At 51.1% G+C, this 14,430-nt stretch overlaps 1 protein-coding gene across 2 annotated transcripts in view; it reads left to right on the top strand.

Moving 5' to 3' along the window:
* RIN3 (Ras and Rab interactor 3) overlaps positions 1 to 14,430 on the top strand; it is a 126,921-nt gene that overhangs the window by 32,808 nt on the left and 79,683 nt on the right. For both annotated transcript variants that reach the window (XM_066343783.1, XM_066343782.1), the window contains exon 2: positions 1,559 to 1,760. In XM_066343783.1, the coding sequence (XP_066199880.1) occupies positions 1,559 to 1,760 (202 nt within the window). The remainder of the gene's footprint in view (positions 1 to 1,558; positions 1,761 to 14,430) is intronic.

Here is a 14,430-nt window from a genome sequence, read left to right as displayed (position 1 = left end):
TTATTTTAAAGTAAGAAAACAAAATGGGAACAAATACAATATTTAAAATAAAGAACAAGTAAATTTAAATCAATAAGCTGACCAGTATTTCAATGGGAACTATGCTCCTGTCACTGACCACCAATGAAAGAGGTGCCCCCTCCGGAAGTGCAGTGAGGGCCGGATAAATGGCCTCAGGGGGCCGCATGTGGCCCACGGGCCGTAGTTTGGGGACCCCTGGAGTAAGGCTTTGCCCTTGCAGATGTGGTTCCTCGGGTAGGATGCAGACAGCCCGCCTGACTCAGGGTGTGAGGCACCACGACGCCACGCCTTCTTTCCAGAATCAGTGCGTGTTGGGGGTGCAGGGAGTGTTCTGGGCAGGGCCTGAGGTCTCTTACACAGGACCTCTGCTCTGGTTTTGCAGTTTCTTAGGCCTGTAACTATCCTCCTTCCCCTACCTGGACTGATTACATCCTCAGGGTGGGGGGAGCAAGGAGTGTCGACTGGGAGGGGACACAAGGCAGACTTCTGGAAACCTCTGTATCAGCACATCTAATAGGAATAGAATGCAGGCCTCATATGCAAGTTTAGATTTCTAGTAGCCACATTAAAAAAGAAAATAGGTGAAATTAATTTAAATAATGTTTTATTTAACCCAGTATGTCTAAACTGTTATCATTTCAAAATGTAATCAACATAAACTATTATTAATGAGCTACTTACAGTCTTTTTTTTCATATCCAGTGCTCAAAATCCTGTATGCATGTCTCAATTCAGACCACCCACTTTTCTTTGTAATTTTTTCCCCATTACTTACTATTGATATTTACATTTAATATCATTTTGTATTAGTTCCAGATGTCCAGCATAGTGGTTAGACAATCATCAACTTTATAACGAGTTCCCTGCTATATTTCTAGTACCCGCCTGGCAGCATACATAGTTATTACAATATCACTGGCTAGAGTCCCTGTGCTGTACTTTACATCCCCGTGGCTATTTCGTAACTACCAATCTGTGCTTCTCAATCCCTTCACCTTTTCACCCAGGCCCCCAACCCCCTCCCTAGACCACCCACGTTTAAGAGCTCGCTTCCCACATGTAGCTACAGTATTGGACAGCACGGTTCTCTATCTTGAACTGGGTACTAGTCAACGGGTCTAGACGTAGGTAAGAAGAGTATATCTAACCCTATACTAGAGACTTGTGCATTTCATTGTGTGTAAGTTACATTTTCGTTTAAGTTTTTATGTATCCTGTTTAGAGTTCTGCTCGAATGCTCCCCCGGTGTGTCCCCCTCAACCCGCCCTGGGTTGGGATTAGCTACTTTTGTCACATTGTGCTTCTGTTATAGTTATTCCAGTCTGGTGCTATGGCTGGTCCTTCCTATGTATGTTTAACCCATTTCATTATAAGCATTGTAAGGTGAACAGTTCATTTATTATTTTTAACTCTCCAGAGACCACTGTCCTCCTAGAGGCTAAATAAGTAAGCACAGCTGAACTGAGCCCCCTCCCGTTGGTTCTGAACCCCTCTGTGCGGGACCACAGGTGGGCTGATCCTCTGCTTCTGTTCGCAGTCCTACTCCAGATGGTGACAGAGGAGAGGAAGAGGAGGAGGAGGAAGACATGGGACCTTGTCTGCCAGTCACCCCGAAGAACTGCCTTCTTCCCCGGGGCATCAGTGTCCTGGAGAAGCTCGTCAAAACGTGCCCAGTGTGGCTGCAGCTGGGCCTGACCCGGGCGGAGGCGGCCAGGATCCTGCACCGGGAGGCGGCCGGGGTGAGTCGGGGTCCCTCCATCGCGAGGCCAGCGGGGCGGGCCCAGCCACGAGGAGCTGCTTGTTCGCTTCCCTCGCTTAGGTTCTTCGGCTCGTGAACCAGGGCGTTTTCCAGACCTCAGGAGCAGGGCACTCGTGGGAGGGCTGGTTTCCGCTTCGGAGAGGCGCCCCCTCTGGAGACGAGGCGGATGTGCGTGTGGCTGCTGTGGGCTCCCTGGGCATCTGGGCGCCGCAGGCAGGACCGACGCTTTGAGAACTCAGGCAGGTGACTGGGGACGAGAGTCCCAGAACCAGGGGGACCTGAGGACTCATTTTACCCCCCTTATTTACTGATGAGAACAGGGGCTGTGTGGTGGGGCCAAAGATTTTTTTTGGAGTCTGGCTTTGTGAGTTGAGCAAGTGGCTTACATTTTCTGAGTCTGACGGTTCCCACTTTGAAATGGGGCTGTGAATAGAACTGCCCTCCCAGCGGTGTGAGCCGTTCACGAGGTGACGGACAGGTGGAGAGGAGAGGTGAGTCAGAGCTGCCCCCCCCCCCCGCACCACCCCTCCCCCGCGCAGCCTCTCGTACGTGCTGCTTCCCCTGTAGAAAGGCAGTTACAGGTCCTCTGTCTCATCATAGAAGTGACACCCTTGTAAAAATAGATCAAGCTGGACAGGATTGATCAAGTAGGAAGAAGTATCTTATGAAGGTCTGGGCCACCTTTTTTTTTTTTTTTTTTTCCCAACTAACCCACTTCCCACACATCTTTCTGCTTTTGTTTTTTGGTTTTTGAAGGAGGTGAAGTGCACTTCAACATAACATTAACCACTTTAAAGTGCACAACTTAGTACTTCACCGTGTTGTGCAGTCACCACCTCTATCTCGTTTCAGAACGTTTCATCACCCCGAGATAGGAGCCCTTAGTCATGAAGCAGTCGCTCCTCCTTCCTCCCTCCCAGGCCCCTGGCAACCGGGAGTCACTGTGGGGAGGACACGTGTATCTCCCCAGCCCTCTCCCTGGAGAGTCCCGCCTCTGTGACACCTAGTGTTCACTAAGTACTCACTCTGTTCCAGGCGCTCGTCTAAGTTCCTCCCGTCAATTAGCACAGTTTATCCTCCCAGGGGCCTTCTGCGGGAGGAATTACTATTCTGCCCATTTTACAGATGAGGTAACTGAGATACCAAGATGAGTGACCTCTCCCCGGTGAGACGGGGAATGAGTGCCGGAGCTGGAATTTGAACCCGGGCGATCTGGGTGCCTCGGTGCTGTATCGTTCGCACACGTTTTATCTGAGGCAGATGGGATCGTATCTTTCGGTCGTTGGGCGCTTCTGCTGTTCTCACCTTCCCTGTGGCTTGAAGTGCTACACTGAGTCCAAGTTCATGAATTCACAGGGCTGAGTTGGTCAGTGGGACGCCTTCTCACCTTGGACTGGATGAAACCTATCGAATAGGGAGTTGTACCTGGAAATTGGAATAACCGAAACCGATGGGACTTCCAGCGAAGTCCCACCTGCCGTTGCCACAGAACAGGAGCAGATGCGTCTTCTGTTACCTTCCCTGCCCTCACACCCCGTTCTTCCCCGGGAGCCTCTGTATCTTCAAGTCGAAGCGAAGCCCTAAGCTCGTGCCCTGATTAAAAGATTGACCAGCATTTACTCAAAAGTTGCTCTTTGCATGGTCTTATTAATCCTCACAGCGATTTCTCTCTGGTGGCTGTTATCAGTGTCCCCGTTTCCAGAGGAAGGAGTGAAGGCACAGAGAATTTAACTCACTTGCCTGCGCTCACACAGCTGATAAGAACAGAGGTGGCGCGGTGTGATCAGGAGTGCTGGGAAGATACTTGGCTACATAATGTTTCCCCCACAGAACTGTCTGAAATCCCCCTAGTGCAGTGGCTTCAGTGTTCTTAAAGATACAGACACTGTGGGTGGTCCTCGGGCTGTGAGAGCTCACGGAGTCTTCCAAGATCAGCTGGACCCACCCTTTCTGGCTCCGATGAGAGACAGTGCTTCCATCGAGCCTGGGGCCAGGGGTCAGGCGATTTGGCCCCTTTGTCCCAAATATCTGTGTGACCTGGACCATGTCCACCCTCTTCAGTGCTCCCAGCTTCCCTCCCTGCAGCCCGTTTCTCTGATAAGGTGGGGACTTATTGGCCCAATGTTGATATATTTATATATCCAGGAACAAGGCAATCAAAAAGTCGCCTTTATTCATTCTACATCCAGACGGTATTACTCTGTTTACTTTATTTTAGAAGTTTTAGATTTACAGAAAAGCTGCAAAGATAATCCAGAGGTTTTCCTCACACATTCCTCACCCTGTTTCTTCTGTTATTAACATCTAACATTAGCAGGGCACATTGTCACAATTAACGAACCAATGCTGATACATTAGTATCCGCCAAAGCCCATAATTTATTCAGATTTCCTTAGCTTTTACCTAATATTGCTTTTCTGTTCCAGGAGCCTATTCGAGGCACCATCTTACATTTAATCATCATGTCTCCTTGTCATCATGTCACATGGCTGTGACAGTTTCTCAGGCTTTCTTTGTTTTTGACGACCTTGACGGTTTTGAGGAGTTCTGGTCAGAAATTCTGTAGCATGTCCGTCAATTGGGAGTTTTCAGATGGTTAGACTGGGGTCATTGTCATCACATCATGTCAAAGGTACATACTGTCAACATGATTTATTGCTGCGGCCAGCATGGGGATTCAAAGACCTGAGTGGGGGCGAGGAAGATGAAGGAAAACTCGGAGACATAGATAGAGTTTGGCCAGGTGGGACAGTGTGCTCTGATGGAGACACAGTGACCCCGAGCCTGGAAGACCGGTTTGTTCTATATGCTTAAACAAGAGGGCATTGTGCTGGGGGTGGAGGGGATGACTATGTAACACTCTATCCTTCGAGCACATCAGGACGTCCTGAGCCCGTGGTATTGCTGTGTGCTTGCCGCCCTGCTTTTGGCGCTGATACCACGAACAGGCTTCCAGTTGTCATAGTGACCTGCCCTGCCGGGTCACTCAAGGCCGAGCCAGGGCCCTTCCTCTGGTCTCAGCTGCACGTAGGCTGGACGCATTCGGACGCTGTGGCTCTCTACATCTCCCCTTTTTCTATTTCTTAAATGCAGGCATCTCTTTATCTACTTATCATAAAGCTCCAGTACATGAGGCGATCATCCTCTATCTAGTAAGCACGTATTTGGGGGAGATAGGAGGTGACCAACAGTACAGAAGCCTCCTGTGCAGATAATCACATCAGGGACCGGCATCCCTGAGTCCGCATGTATGATATCTGTCAGATAATCACATCAGGGACTGGCGTCCCTGAGTCCACATGAATGATACCTGTCAGATAATCACGTCAGGGACCGGCGTCCTGGAGTCCACATGAATGATGTCTGTCAGATAATCACATCAGGGACTGGCGTCCCTGAGTCCACATGAATGATACCTGTCAGATAATCACGTCAGGGACCGGCGTCCTGGAGTCCACATGAATGATACCTGTCAGATAATCACGTCAGGGACCGGCGTCCTGGAGTCCACATGAATGATGTCTGTCAGATAATCATGTCAGGGACCCTGCGTCCTGGAGTCCACATGAATGATGTCTGTCAGATAATCATGTCAGGGACCCTGCATCCCGGAGTCCACATGAATGATGTCTATCAGATAATCATGTCAGGGACCGGCGTCCCGGAGTCCACATGAATGATACCTGTCAGATAATCATGTCAGGGACCGGTGTCCCGGAGTCCACATGAATGATGTCTGTCAGATAATCACATCAGGGACTGGCGTCCCGGAGTCCACATGAATGATACCTGTCAGATAATCATGTCAGGGACCCTGCGTCCTGGAGTCCACATGAATGATGTCTGTCAGATAATCATGTCAGGGACCGGTGTCCCGGAGTCCACATGAATGATGTCTGTCAGATAATCATGTCAGGGACCCTGCATCCCGGAGTCCACATGAATGATGTCTATCAGATAATCATGTCAGGGACCCTGCGTCCCAGAGTCCACATGAATGATGTCTGTCAGATAATCATTTCAGGGACCGGCGTCCCAGAGTCCGCATGAATGATACCTGTCAGATAATCATGTCAGGGACCTGGCGTCCCGGAGTCCACATGAATGATACCTGTCAGATAATCATGTCAGGGACTGGCGTCCCTGAGTCCACATGAATGATACCTGTCAGATAATCATGTCAGGGACCCTAATCCCGGAGTCCACATGAATGATATCTGTCAGATAATCATGTCAGGGACCTGGTGTCCCGGAGTCCACATGAATGATGTCTGTCAGATAATCATGTCAGGGACTGGCGTCCCGGAGTCCACATGAATGATACCTGTCAGATAATCATGTCAGGGACCCTGCGTCCCGGAGTCCGCATGAATGATACCTGTCAGATAATCATGTCAGGGACCGGCGTCCCGGAATCCTCATGAATGATACCTGTCAGATAATCATGTCAGGGACCGGCGTCCCGGAATCCTCATGAATGATACCTGTCAGATAATCATGTCAGGGACCGGTGTCCCGGAGTCCGCATGAATGATACCTGTCAGATAATCATGTCAGGGACTGGCGTCCCGGAGTCCGCATGAATGATGTCTGTCAGCTAATCATGTCAGGGACTGGCGTCCCGGAGTCCGCATGAATGATGTCTGTCAGATAATCATGTCAGGGACTGGCGTCCCGGAGTCCACATGAATGATACCTGTCAGCTAATCATGTCAGGGACCGGCGTCCCAGAGTCCGCATGAATGATGTCTGTCAGATAATCATGTCAGGGACCCGGTGTCCCGGAGTCCGCATGAATGATACCTGTCAGCTAATCATGTCAGGGACCGGCGTCCCGGAGTCCGCATGAATGATACCTGTCAGATAATCATGTCAGGGACCCTGTGTCCCGGAGTCCACATGAATGATGTCTGTCAGATAATCATGTCAGGGACCCGGCGTCCCGGAATCCACATGAATGATGTCTGTCAGCTAATCATGTCAGGGACCCTGTGTCCCGGAGTCCACATGAATGATACCTGTCAGATAATCATGTCAGGGACCCTGTGTCCCGGAGTCCACATGAATGATACCTGTCAGATAATCATGTCAGGGACCAGCGTCCCGGAGTCCACATGAATGATACCTGTCAGATAATCATGTCAGGGACCCGGCATCCCGGAGTCCACATGAATGATACCTGTCAGATAATCATGTCAGGGACCGGCGTCCCGGAGTCCGCATGAATGATACCTGTCAGATAATCATGTCAAGGACCCGGCATCCCGGAGTCCGCATGAATGATACCTGTCAGATAATCATGTCAGGGACTGGCGTCCCGGAGTCCACATGAATGATGTCTGTCAGATAATCATGTCAGGGACCCGGCGTCCCGGAGTCCACATGAATGATGTCTGTCAGATAATCATGTCAGGGACCAGTGTCCCGGAGTCCACATGAATGATGTCTGTCAGATAATCATGTCAGGGACCCGGTGTCCCGGAGTCCGCATGAATGATACCTGTCAGATAATCACGTCAGGGACCGGCGTCCCGGAGTCCACATGAATGATATCTGTCAGATAATCACGTCAGAGACCGGCGTCCCGGAGTCCACATGAATGATGTCTGTCAGATAATCATGTCAGGGACCGGTGTCCCGGAGTCCACATGAATGATGTCTGTCAGATAATCATGTCAAGGACCGGTGTCCCTGAGTCTGCATGAATGATGTCTGTTTACGGCAACATGTCATTCTCAGACCACTCTCCTACATTATCCCCTTTTCGTATTTCTTAAATGGAGGCGATGGCGTGCTGTGCTTGCTTGGAAGAACTGTCTTTGGATGACTCGACATCCTACTGAAAATGAGCAAAACAAAATTATACAACATATTATTAAAGCAATCAAATACCAAGTAGTATGTTTAAGCATATTAAAAGGGTGAAAGCCTTGTAAATTGTCAAAAATTTGATTTGCTCCTTGTGCCGGACTAACAATATTGTCACGGCTATCTTGAATAATTTGAATATGTTTCTGTAGTTTAGCTACATCGATACTAATATTATTATCATTCCAAATTCCTTGAAGATGCATTTTGATTTTCTTCCATTTCCATTGGGATTGGTTATAGGGAACAGCGGTAACACAGGTCCACTGAAAGGCTGCCTGACATAGGAGTTGTTGGCGTACTTTAATGCTCTGAATTTTTTTTTTTTTTTTTTCCATTTTTCTGAAGCTGGAAACAGGGAGAGACAGTCAGACAGACTCCCGCATGCGCCCGACCGGGATCCACCCGGCACGCCCACCAGGGGCGACGCTCTGCCTGCCCACCAGGGGGCGATGCTCTGCCCATCCTGGGCGTCGCCATATTGCGACCAGAGCCACTCTAGCGCCTGAGGCAGAGGCCACAGAGCCATCCCCAGCGCCCGGGCCATCTTTGCTCCAATGGAGCCTCGGCTGCGGGAGGGGAAGAGAGAGACAGAGAGGAAAGCGCGGCGGAGGGGTGGAGAAGCAAATGGGCGCTTCTCCTATGTGCCCTGGCCGGGAATCGAACCCGGGTCCTCCGCACGCTAGGCCGACGCTCTACCGCTGAGCCAACCGGCCAGGGCAATGCTCTGAATTTTATCACCTAAGTTCAGAAATCCAGCTTCTAATGTGTTCAGCTTTGCCTCCAGCTTTAAATTAACATGTTCTTGATCACGTAAAGCCAAGGAAGTATTTTGAGACAATTGATTGACATAGTGCGCATTTTGAATACTTTGGGTAAGAGCCGTAGCTCCTATTATAGTGGAAGCCAGTAAGCCTATGAGGGTTACTGTGCCGAATGTGGTCACGCCAACAACTCCTTTGGACTTGTGGATAAGTAATTGGTGTATCTCTTCTAAAGCCTGGAGCCCTGCATCATCATACCAGGGTCCAGAAATATTTGCTGGAATCATACGAAAAGATAGTTGTTTTAATGCTAAACTGTCCTGTCCTTTATGGTGTCTAGTGATATAATTTGTCAGATTACAGTGAACACACTGGACTGTATAATATAGTCCAGTTGGAATAATATTTACCAGACCAGCTAAAAGTATACACGGAGGCTGGACACATGCTTGGAGGCCACAACAGAAGGGTTTAGTGACACAGGGGGAACGGACAGAAGCCGGAGGAGTTCGGGTAAAATTTACAAAATCTGTGGCGGGGGCTAACCGCCACTACTCCCTTTGGAGGCGGTTGGAAACAGTTACAAGTATATTGTTTGTAAAACCTCTAGGAGTCATATAATTGTGATGAGGATGAGAGACAGTGAATCTTTGGGACCAATCACAAACTTGTTCGGCCGTTCCTGTACTATTAAAGCATTCTGGCAGAACGGAAGCACATCCAATCCAATGTGGGAACCTGCTTCATTCCTGACCGTTGCCCTTAGGGCTGTAAGGAATAGGGGTGGGAGTGCTGTGAAGTTAGAGGTAAATCCCAATCTGATGACCCTTGGGACTGAGGTTCAAAATGGTTTGTTTAGGGTTGGTCTGAGGGATATCCCTCACTGTCCTATCAGAAAAACTATGTCTAAATTCTTTAAGAGCAAAGGAATCCTCCTCCCATTCCTCCCGCTCTTCCTCCGCCTCTTGTCTATACTCCGGGGAGGTTCCTCTCCCTGCTCCTCCACTCCAGTGGCAAACAGGGTGGGGGGTTGGCCAGGGGGAGGCACAGAAGGAGGGGGAGGGCGAGGAGTACAAGGACCCTCATAACCTCTCACTGCTTCTTTCAAATGGGCAGCTCAAGTGCCTGACGGCCATCTCTTATCTTCTCAGATAGGATCCGACAATCTCTAAATAAATTCCACAAGGAGAAGGCTGTAACGGAATCTATCTGGGCCTTCTGCCGTATCCCGGGCCTCCAGTTGCTTACCAACCCTTGCCCAGGTTTTCTCACTAATAGTCCCCTCTGCAGGGAGCCAGGGGCATGTCTCCTGCACAAAATGTACAGATTCAGAAAGCTGACTCCCGCGGACAGTACAGCCCCAGGCTCCTACCATTGCCTTGAGCATCTGCACACAGAGATTTCTTTCTTGGGAAGCAGAGTAGCCCATGCTTTTACACCTGGTGAAAATCCGCTCCTCACCTCCACTGGTATCTGACACGCGACCTTCCCAAGGAGCGCCCTCTCGCCTGAGATGTTTAGCCCCCCCACCATGCTCAGGTCCCTATTTTGGTGCCACGTGCCACGGCCAGCGCGGGGAACTGAAGACCTGAGTGGGGGCGAGGAGGATGAAGGAAAACACGGAGACATAGAGTTTGGGCCAGGTGGGACAGTGTGCTCTGATGGAGACACAGTGACCCCGAGCCTAGAAGACCGGTTTGTTCTATATGCTTAAACAAGAGGGCATTGTGCTGGGGTGGAGGGGATGACTATGTAATGCTCTATCGTACGAGCACATCGGGACATCCTGAGCCCGTGGTATTGCTGTGTGCTTGCCGCCCTGCTTTTGGCGCTGATACCACGAACAGGCTTCCAGTTGTCATAGTGACCTGCCCTGCCGGGTCACTCAAGGCCAGCCGGGCCCTTCCTCCTCTCTCAGCTGCATGGAGGCCGGACGCATTCAGACACTGTGTAGAAACGCTCTCTACAACTTATCACGCTTGATGTTGACCATGGTCACCTGGTTACGGCCGTGTTTGTCAGTTTCTCCACTGTAGAGTTACTCCTTCTCCCCCTTCCCCGCTGTCCTCTTCAGAAGGAAGTCACTGTGCACAGACCACACAGTGGGCTTCGCTTATCGACCGGCACCTAAATTATTTATTTATTCAATCATTTACTCCCATTAATATGGACTCACGGGTATTTATTTTATGCTTGCAGTTATAATCCAATGCTACTTTAGTGACTTTGTTGCTCAAATGATTGCAGCTTTGGCCACCAGGAACTAGTTCCTGTGTCCCTGTGACGTGCCTCTATTGTGAGTGGGTTTTGTTTGTTCTTTCGTCCTTTGGAGCCCTCCCTGGCTTCCTGTCACGACAAGATGCTCCAGGCTTCTCTTGCATTTTCTTGCCCCAATCCCAGAACCAGCCTTTCCTCCAAGGAGCCTTTATTTCTTTTATTGGAGAACAGGATTTGAAGCCAAGATCAGGAGGCTGTTTGTGTTCATTGCTCCTAGAGTGTCATTGCTTTTAGGCCACAAGGTGGTGTTGAACGAAAGAGACTTCTTATCAGATCTCTTTGGTGGTGGGGTGTTAGCTCAAGAGTTGCGGGGACACAAGCTGTGACGGGGACCAGCTGGGCACGAGGTTCAGGGAACCTTCCCAGGCTTTGAGTCCGAGGAACACCAAAGCCATCCCATAGTCTGTCATTTGGTGCAAACACCACTGAGTCACAGTGAGCAGTTAGATGGGTCTGCCCTGTGCCCAGCACCGGCTCTCATCTTTCCAAAAGGTCTGCAGGGCAGGGGGGCAGCCTTTCTACTTCATAAGGAAGGGAACTGAACCCTGATGGTGAGGAGCCTGCCCTGAGTAAGCGGCTCAGCCACTAAGTGACTGCCTGCAAAGGCTTTAAACAAACGAACTCTCTCAGCCTTAGCCCCAGAAGTGCTGGCTTCTTGGGTTTGAAGTGGAGCTCTAACCTCAGGAGCTGTGAGGGCTCCCTGGGTGACTCTGTGCAGCCAGGCCTGGGCAGCTCCACGTCCTGCTGCAGCACAGCTCCGTTCTGTGTAACGGGAAAGTGGGCCACGTGTCCAGAGCCGTCTCCGGCCACTGGACCACCGACCCCGCCGGCGTGGCAGCCCCTGCACTTGTAGCCTCTGGGAAGAACCAGCCACTTCTGTTCCTGCCCTAATGGGCATGATTGGAAAGTTTCCCCGAGCAACTGGAAAATAGGCCTAAAATAACCAAAGTGGAAAAGCAGACAGCGCTGGACAGTCCGGGCCAAAAATGTATAGTAAAAACAAAACCATTCCAGTGTATTTAGTGTTGGGTTTTTATATATTTATTCGCAGAGAAGGAGGGGGGCCCGGTGGCTGCATACTTCTCTCCCCAAGCGTCTTCTGTGCCAGCCGTTACTGAACTCAGTTGATCTTTCCAGAACACATACTGGTGGAAGGTAGACAGGGAGGGGCTTCCCTGACGGGCTGTCCCAGCCTCCTGCAGCACGGGAACTTACCCGTGAAACTAACCTTTGTGCAAGCTTCCTGGGATCTGGGAAAGACCCCAGGTCACTGATGCCGGGACAGTATTTTCTAGAAGGACGGAATCCTGGGACCTGCAGCCCTCCCCCACCCGCTCACTAGACTGGAGTAGCCAGCTCGAAGAGCGGAAGTGACTTTCCAAAAGACACAAAAAAACAGGGTCAGGTGTAAGAGGGACACCAAGTGCCCTCCTCACACTGAGAGCTCTGACCGCCACCCCACTGTTGTTTTGGGGCTGGGGATTGGACCCTCGCAGTGGGCATGCGCCTGTCGGTTTGTATAGTTCAGGGAAGAGGACTCTTTGGCTTTCTGAGTGCTCCTAATCCAGTGCGTGGGGAGAGCTGCCGAAAGGGGGTAAGGGGGCCGGAGGGGCAGGCTGACTCAGACGCCGGCCAGCAAGATCAGGGTGGTGCTTGTCCCCGCAGAGGAGAGAGGGTGAGGGAGCACGCGGGGCGCAGCCAGGATGGTGGGTGGGCTGGATCATCAGGAAGGCTTTCAGGAGCAGGGCTGGACGGCCTGTCCCACTGTGGGACAGTGCTCCGTTTGTGATCGTCCTGGCTTGCCCAGAGGCGAGTGTCCTAGTGGTGGACAGAGCACACCCTGGTGCCTGGACTTGTCACCTCATGTTCCCCCCGCTGCTCACCTTGAGCTCACCTTTTTGCTCAGGGCTGCGGCCTGAAGTCTGCAGCTGCTAACGGAGATGGCTTTCCTTGTCTGGGGCACCTGCTGCCCCACCATGTGGCCTTTCTGACTCATGGAGCCATCAGGGACAGTTAGGGATAGGAATTCTACCTCTGTGCAGTAGCAGGCTCTGTGCCTTTTGTCCTCAGGACTCTGGGGCAGGGAGGGGGCCCTGGGGAAGGGGGGCACCATATACTGAGTGCTTATTATGTAACGGGCACTCTACTGAAGTCACCTGTGCTGTTCTTTCAATAGTCCTTTGAGATGCTGGGTCAGGCAGGAAGGCTTTTTACTCTAAGCAACAATACACCAGCCTATTGGAGTTCCCATAAGGCTACCGTTGTTTACCTGATGAGAAATCTGGAGGTTGTGGTCTAGAACTAGTTTAGCAGCTCAGTGTTGTCTTCAGGACCCAGGTTCTTAGCCCTGTCTTCAAGGTGTTACCTTTTTGTCCTCATGGTGACAAAATGGCAGACGGAGCTCCAGCCATCTCACCCCTTCAAAAGCTGGAGGTCAGAGGCAAAAGGCTTTCTTTTCCTAGGCTCTGTCTTTCTGTCAGGGGACAAATGTGTTTCTAGATGCCTTAACTGCACTCCTAACTGTGAGGGAGGCTGGGGAAGGGGGTGAATGGCAGAGCGGAACAGAGTAGCTATGATCGGCTTTGACCAAACGTGACTCGTCTCCTGAGGTGGGACACAGTGCGCCCAGGTCAGAACTGGGTCCGTTGGCAAGGGAAAGCAGGGACTGGTTCTCGGGGAGCGAACTCATAGTGACTGTCACAGGCAGGAGCGATTATGATCCCATTTCACAGAGGAGGAAGCAGCGCAGAGGGGTCCCTCGGCTAAGGACTGAACTCGGCCACACTCCTGAGCCTGCAGGCTGAATGAAGCCTTACACAGAGGGCCCCGAGGCCCAGCGCTCAGACCAGGGGTCCCCAAACTACGGCCCCCAGAGGCCATTTATCCGGCCCCCTGCCACACTTCCGGAAGGGGCACCTCTTTCATTGGTGGTCAGTGAGAGGAGCATAGTTCCCATTGAAATACTGGTCAGTTTGTTGATTTAAATTTACTTGTTCTTTATTTTAAATATTGTATTTGTTCCCGTTTTGTTTTTTTACTTTAAAATAAGATATGGCCCTGGCCGGTTAGCTCAGCGGTAGAGCGTCGGCCTAGCGTGCGGAGGACCCGGGTTCGATTCCCGGCCAGGGCACACAGGAGAAGCGCCCATTTGCTTCTCCACCCCTCCGCCGCGCTTTCCTCTCTGTCTCTCTCTTCCCCTCCCGCAGCCAAGGCTCCATTGGAGCAAAGATGGCCCAGGCGCTGGGGATGGCTCTGTGGCCTCTGCCTCAGGCGCTAGAGTGGCTCTGGTCGCAACATGGCGACGCCCAGGATGGGCAGAGCATCGCCCCCTGGTGGGCAGAGCGTCGCCCCTGGTGGGCGTGCCAGGTGGATCCCGGTCGGGCGCATGCGGGAGTCTGTCTGACTGTCTCTCCCTGTTTCCAGCTTCAGAAAAATGAAAAAAAAAAAAAAAAAAAAAAAAAAAAAAAAAAAAAAAGATATGTGCAATGTGCATAGGGATTTGTTCATAGTTTTTTTATAGTCCGGCCCTCCAACAGTCTGAGGGACAGTGAACTGGCCCCCTGTGTAAAAAGTTTGGGGACCCCTGGCTTAGACCACTCCTTCCCCTGTCTTTGCTAGTCCCCTCTGCACACTGAGTTCTTGTCTCTACAGTGGGAGAAATAGTTCCGAGCCCGGGAGGGAGCTGCTCAAAGGCACCTGCCTGCTGCCTGGCTTAAACATGCTCATTTGACACTTGATGGA

The sequence above is a fragment of the Saccopteryx leptura genome, chromosome 6, assembly GCF_036850995.1.
Source record: "Saccopteryx leptura isolate mSacLep1 chromosome 6, mSacLep1_pri_phased_curated, whole genome shotgun sequence".
Taxonomy (NCBI): Eukaryota; Metazoa; Chordata; class Mammalia; order Chiroptera; family Emballonuridae; genus Saccopteryx; species Saccopteryx leptura.
This window is presented reverse-complemented; position numbering and strand designations above follow the sequence as displayed.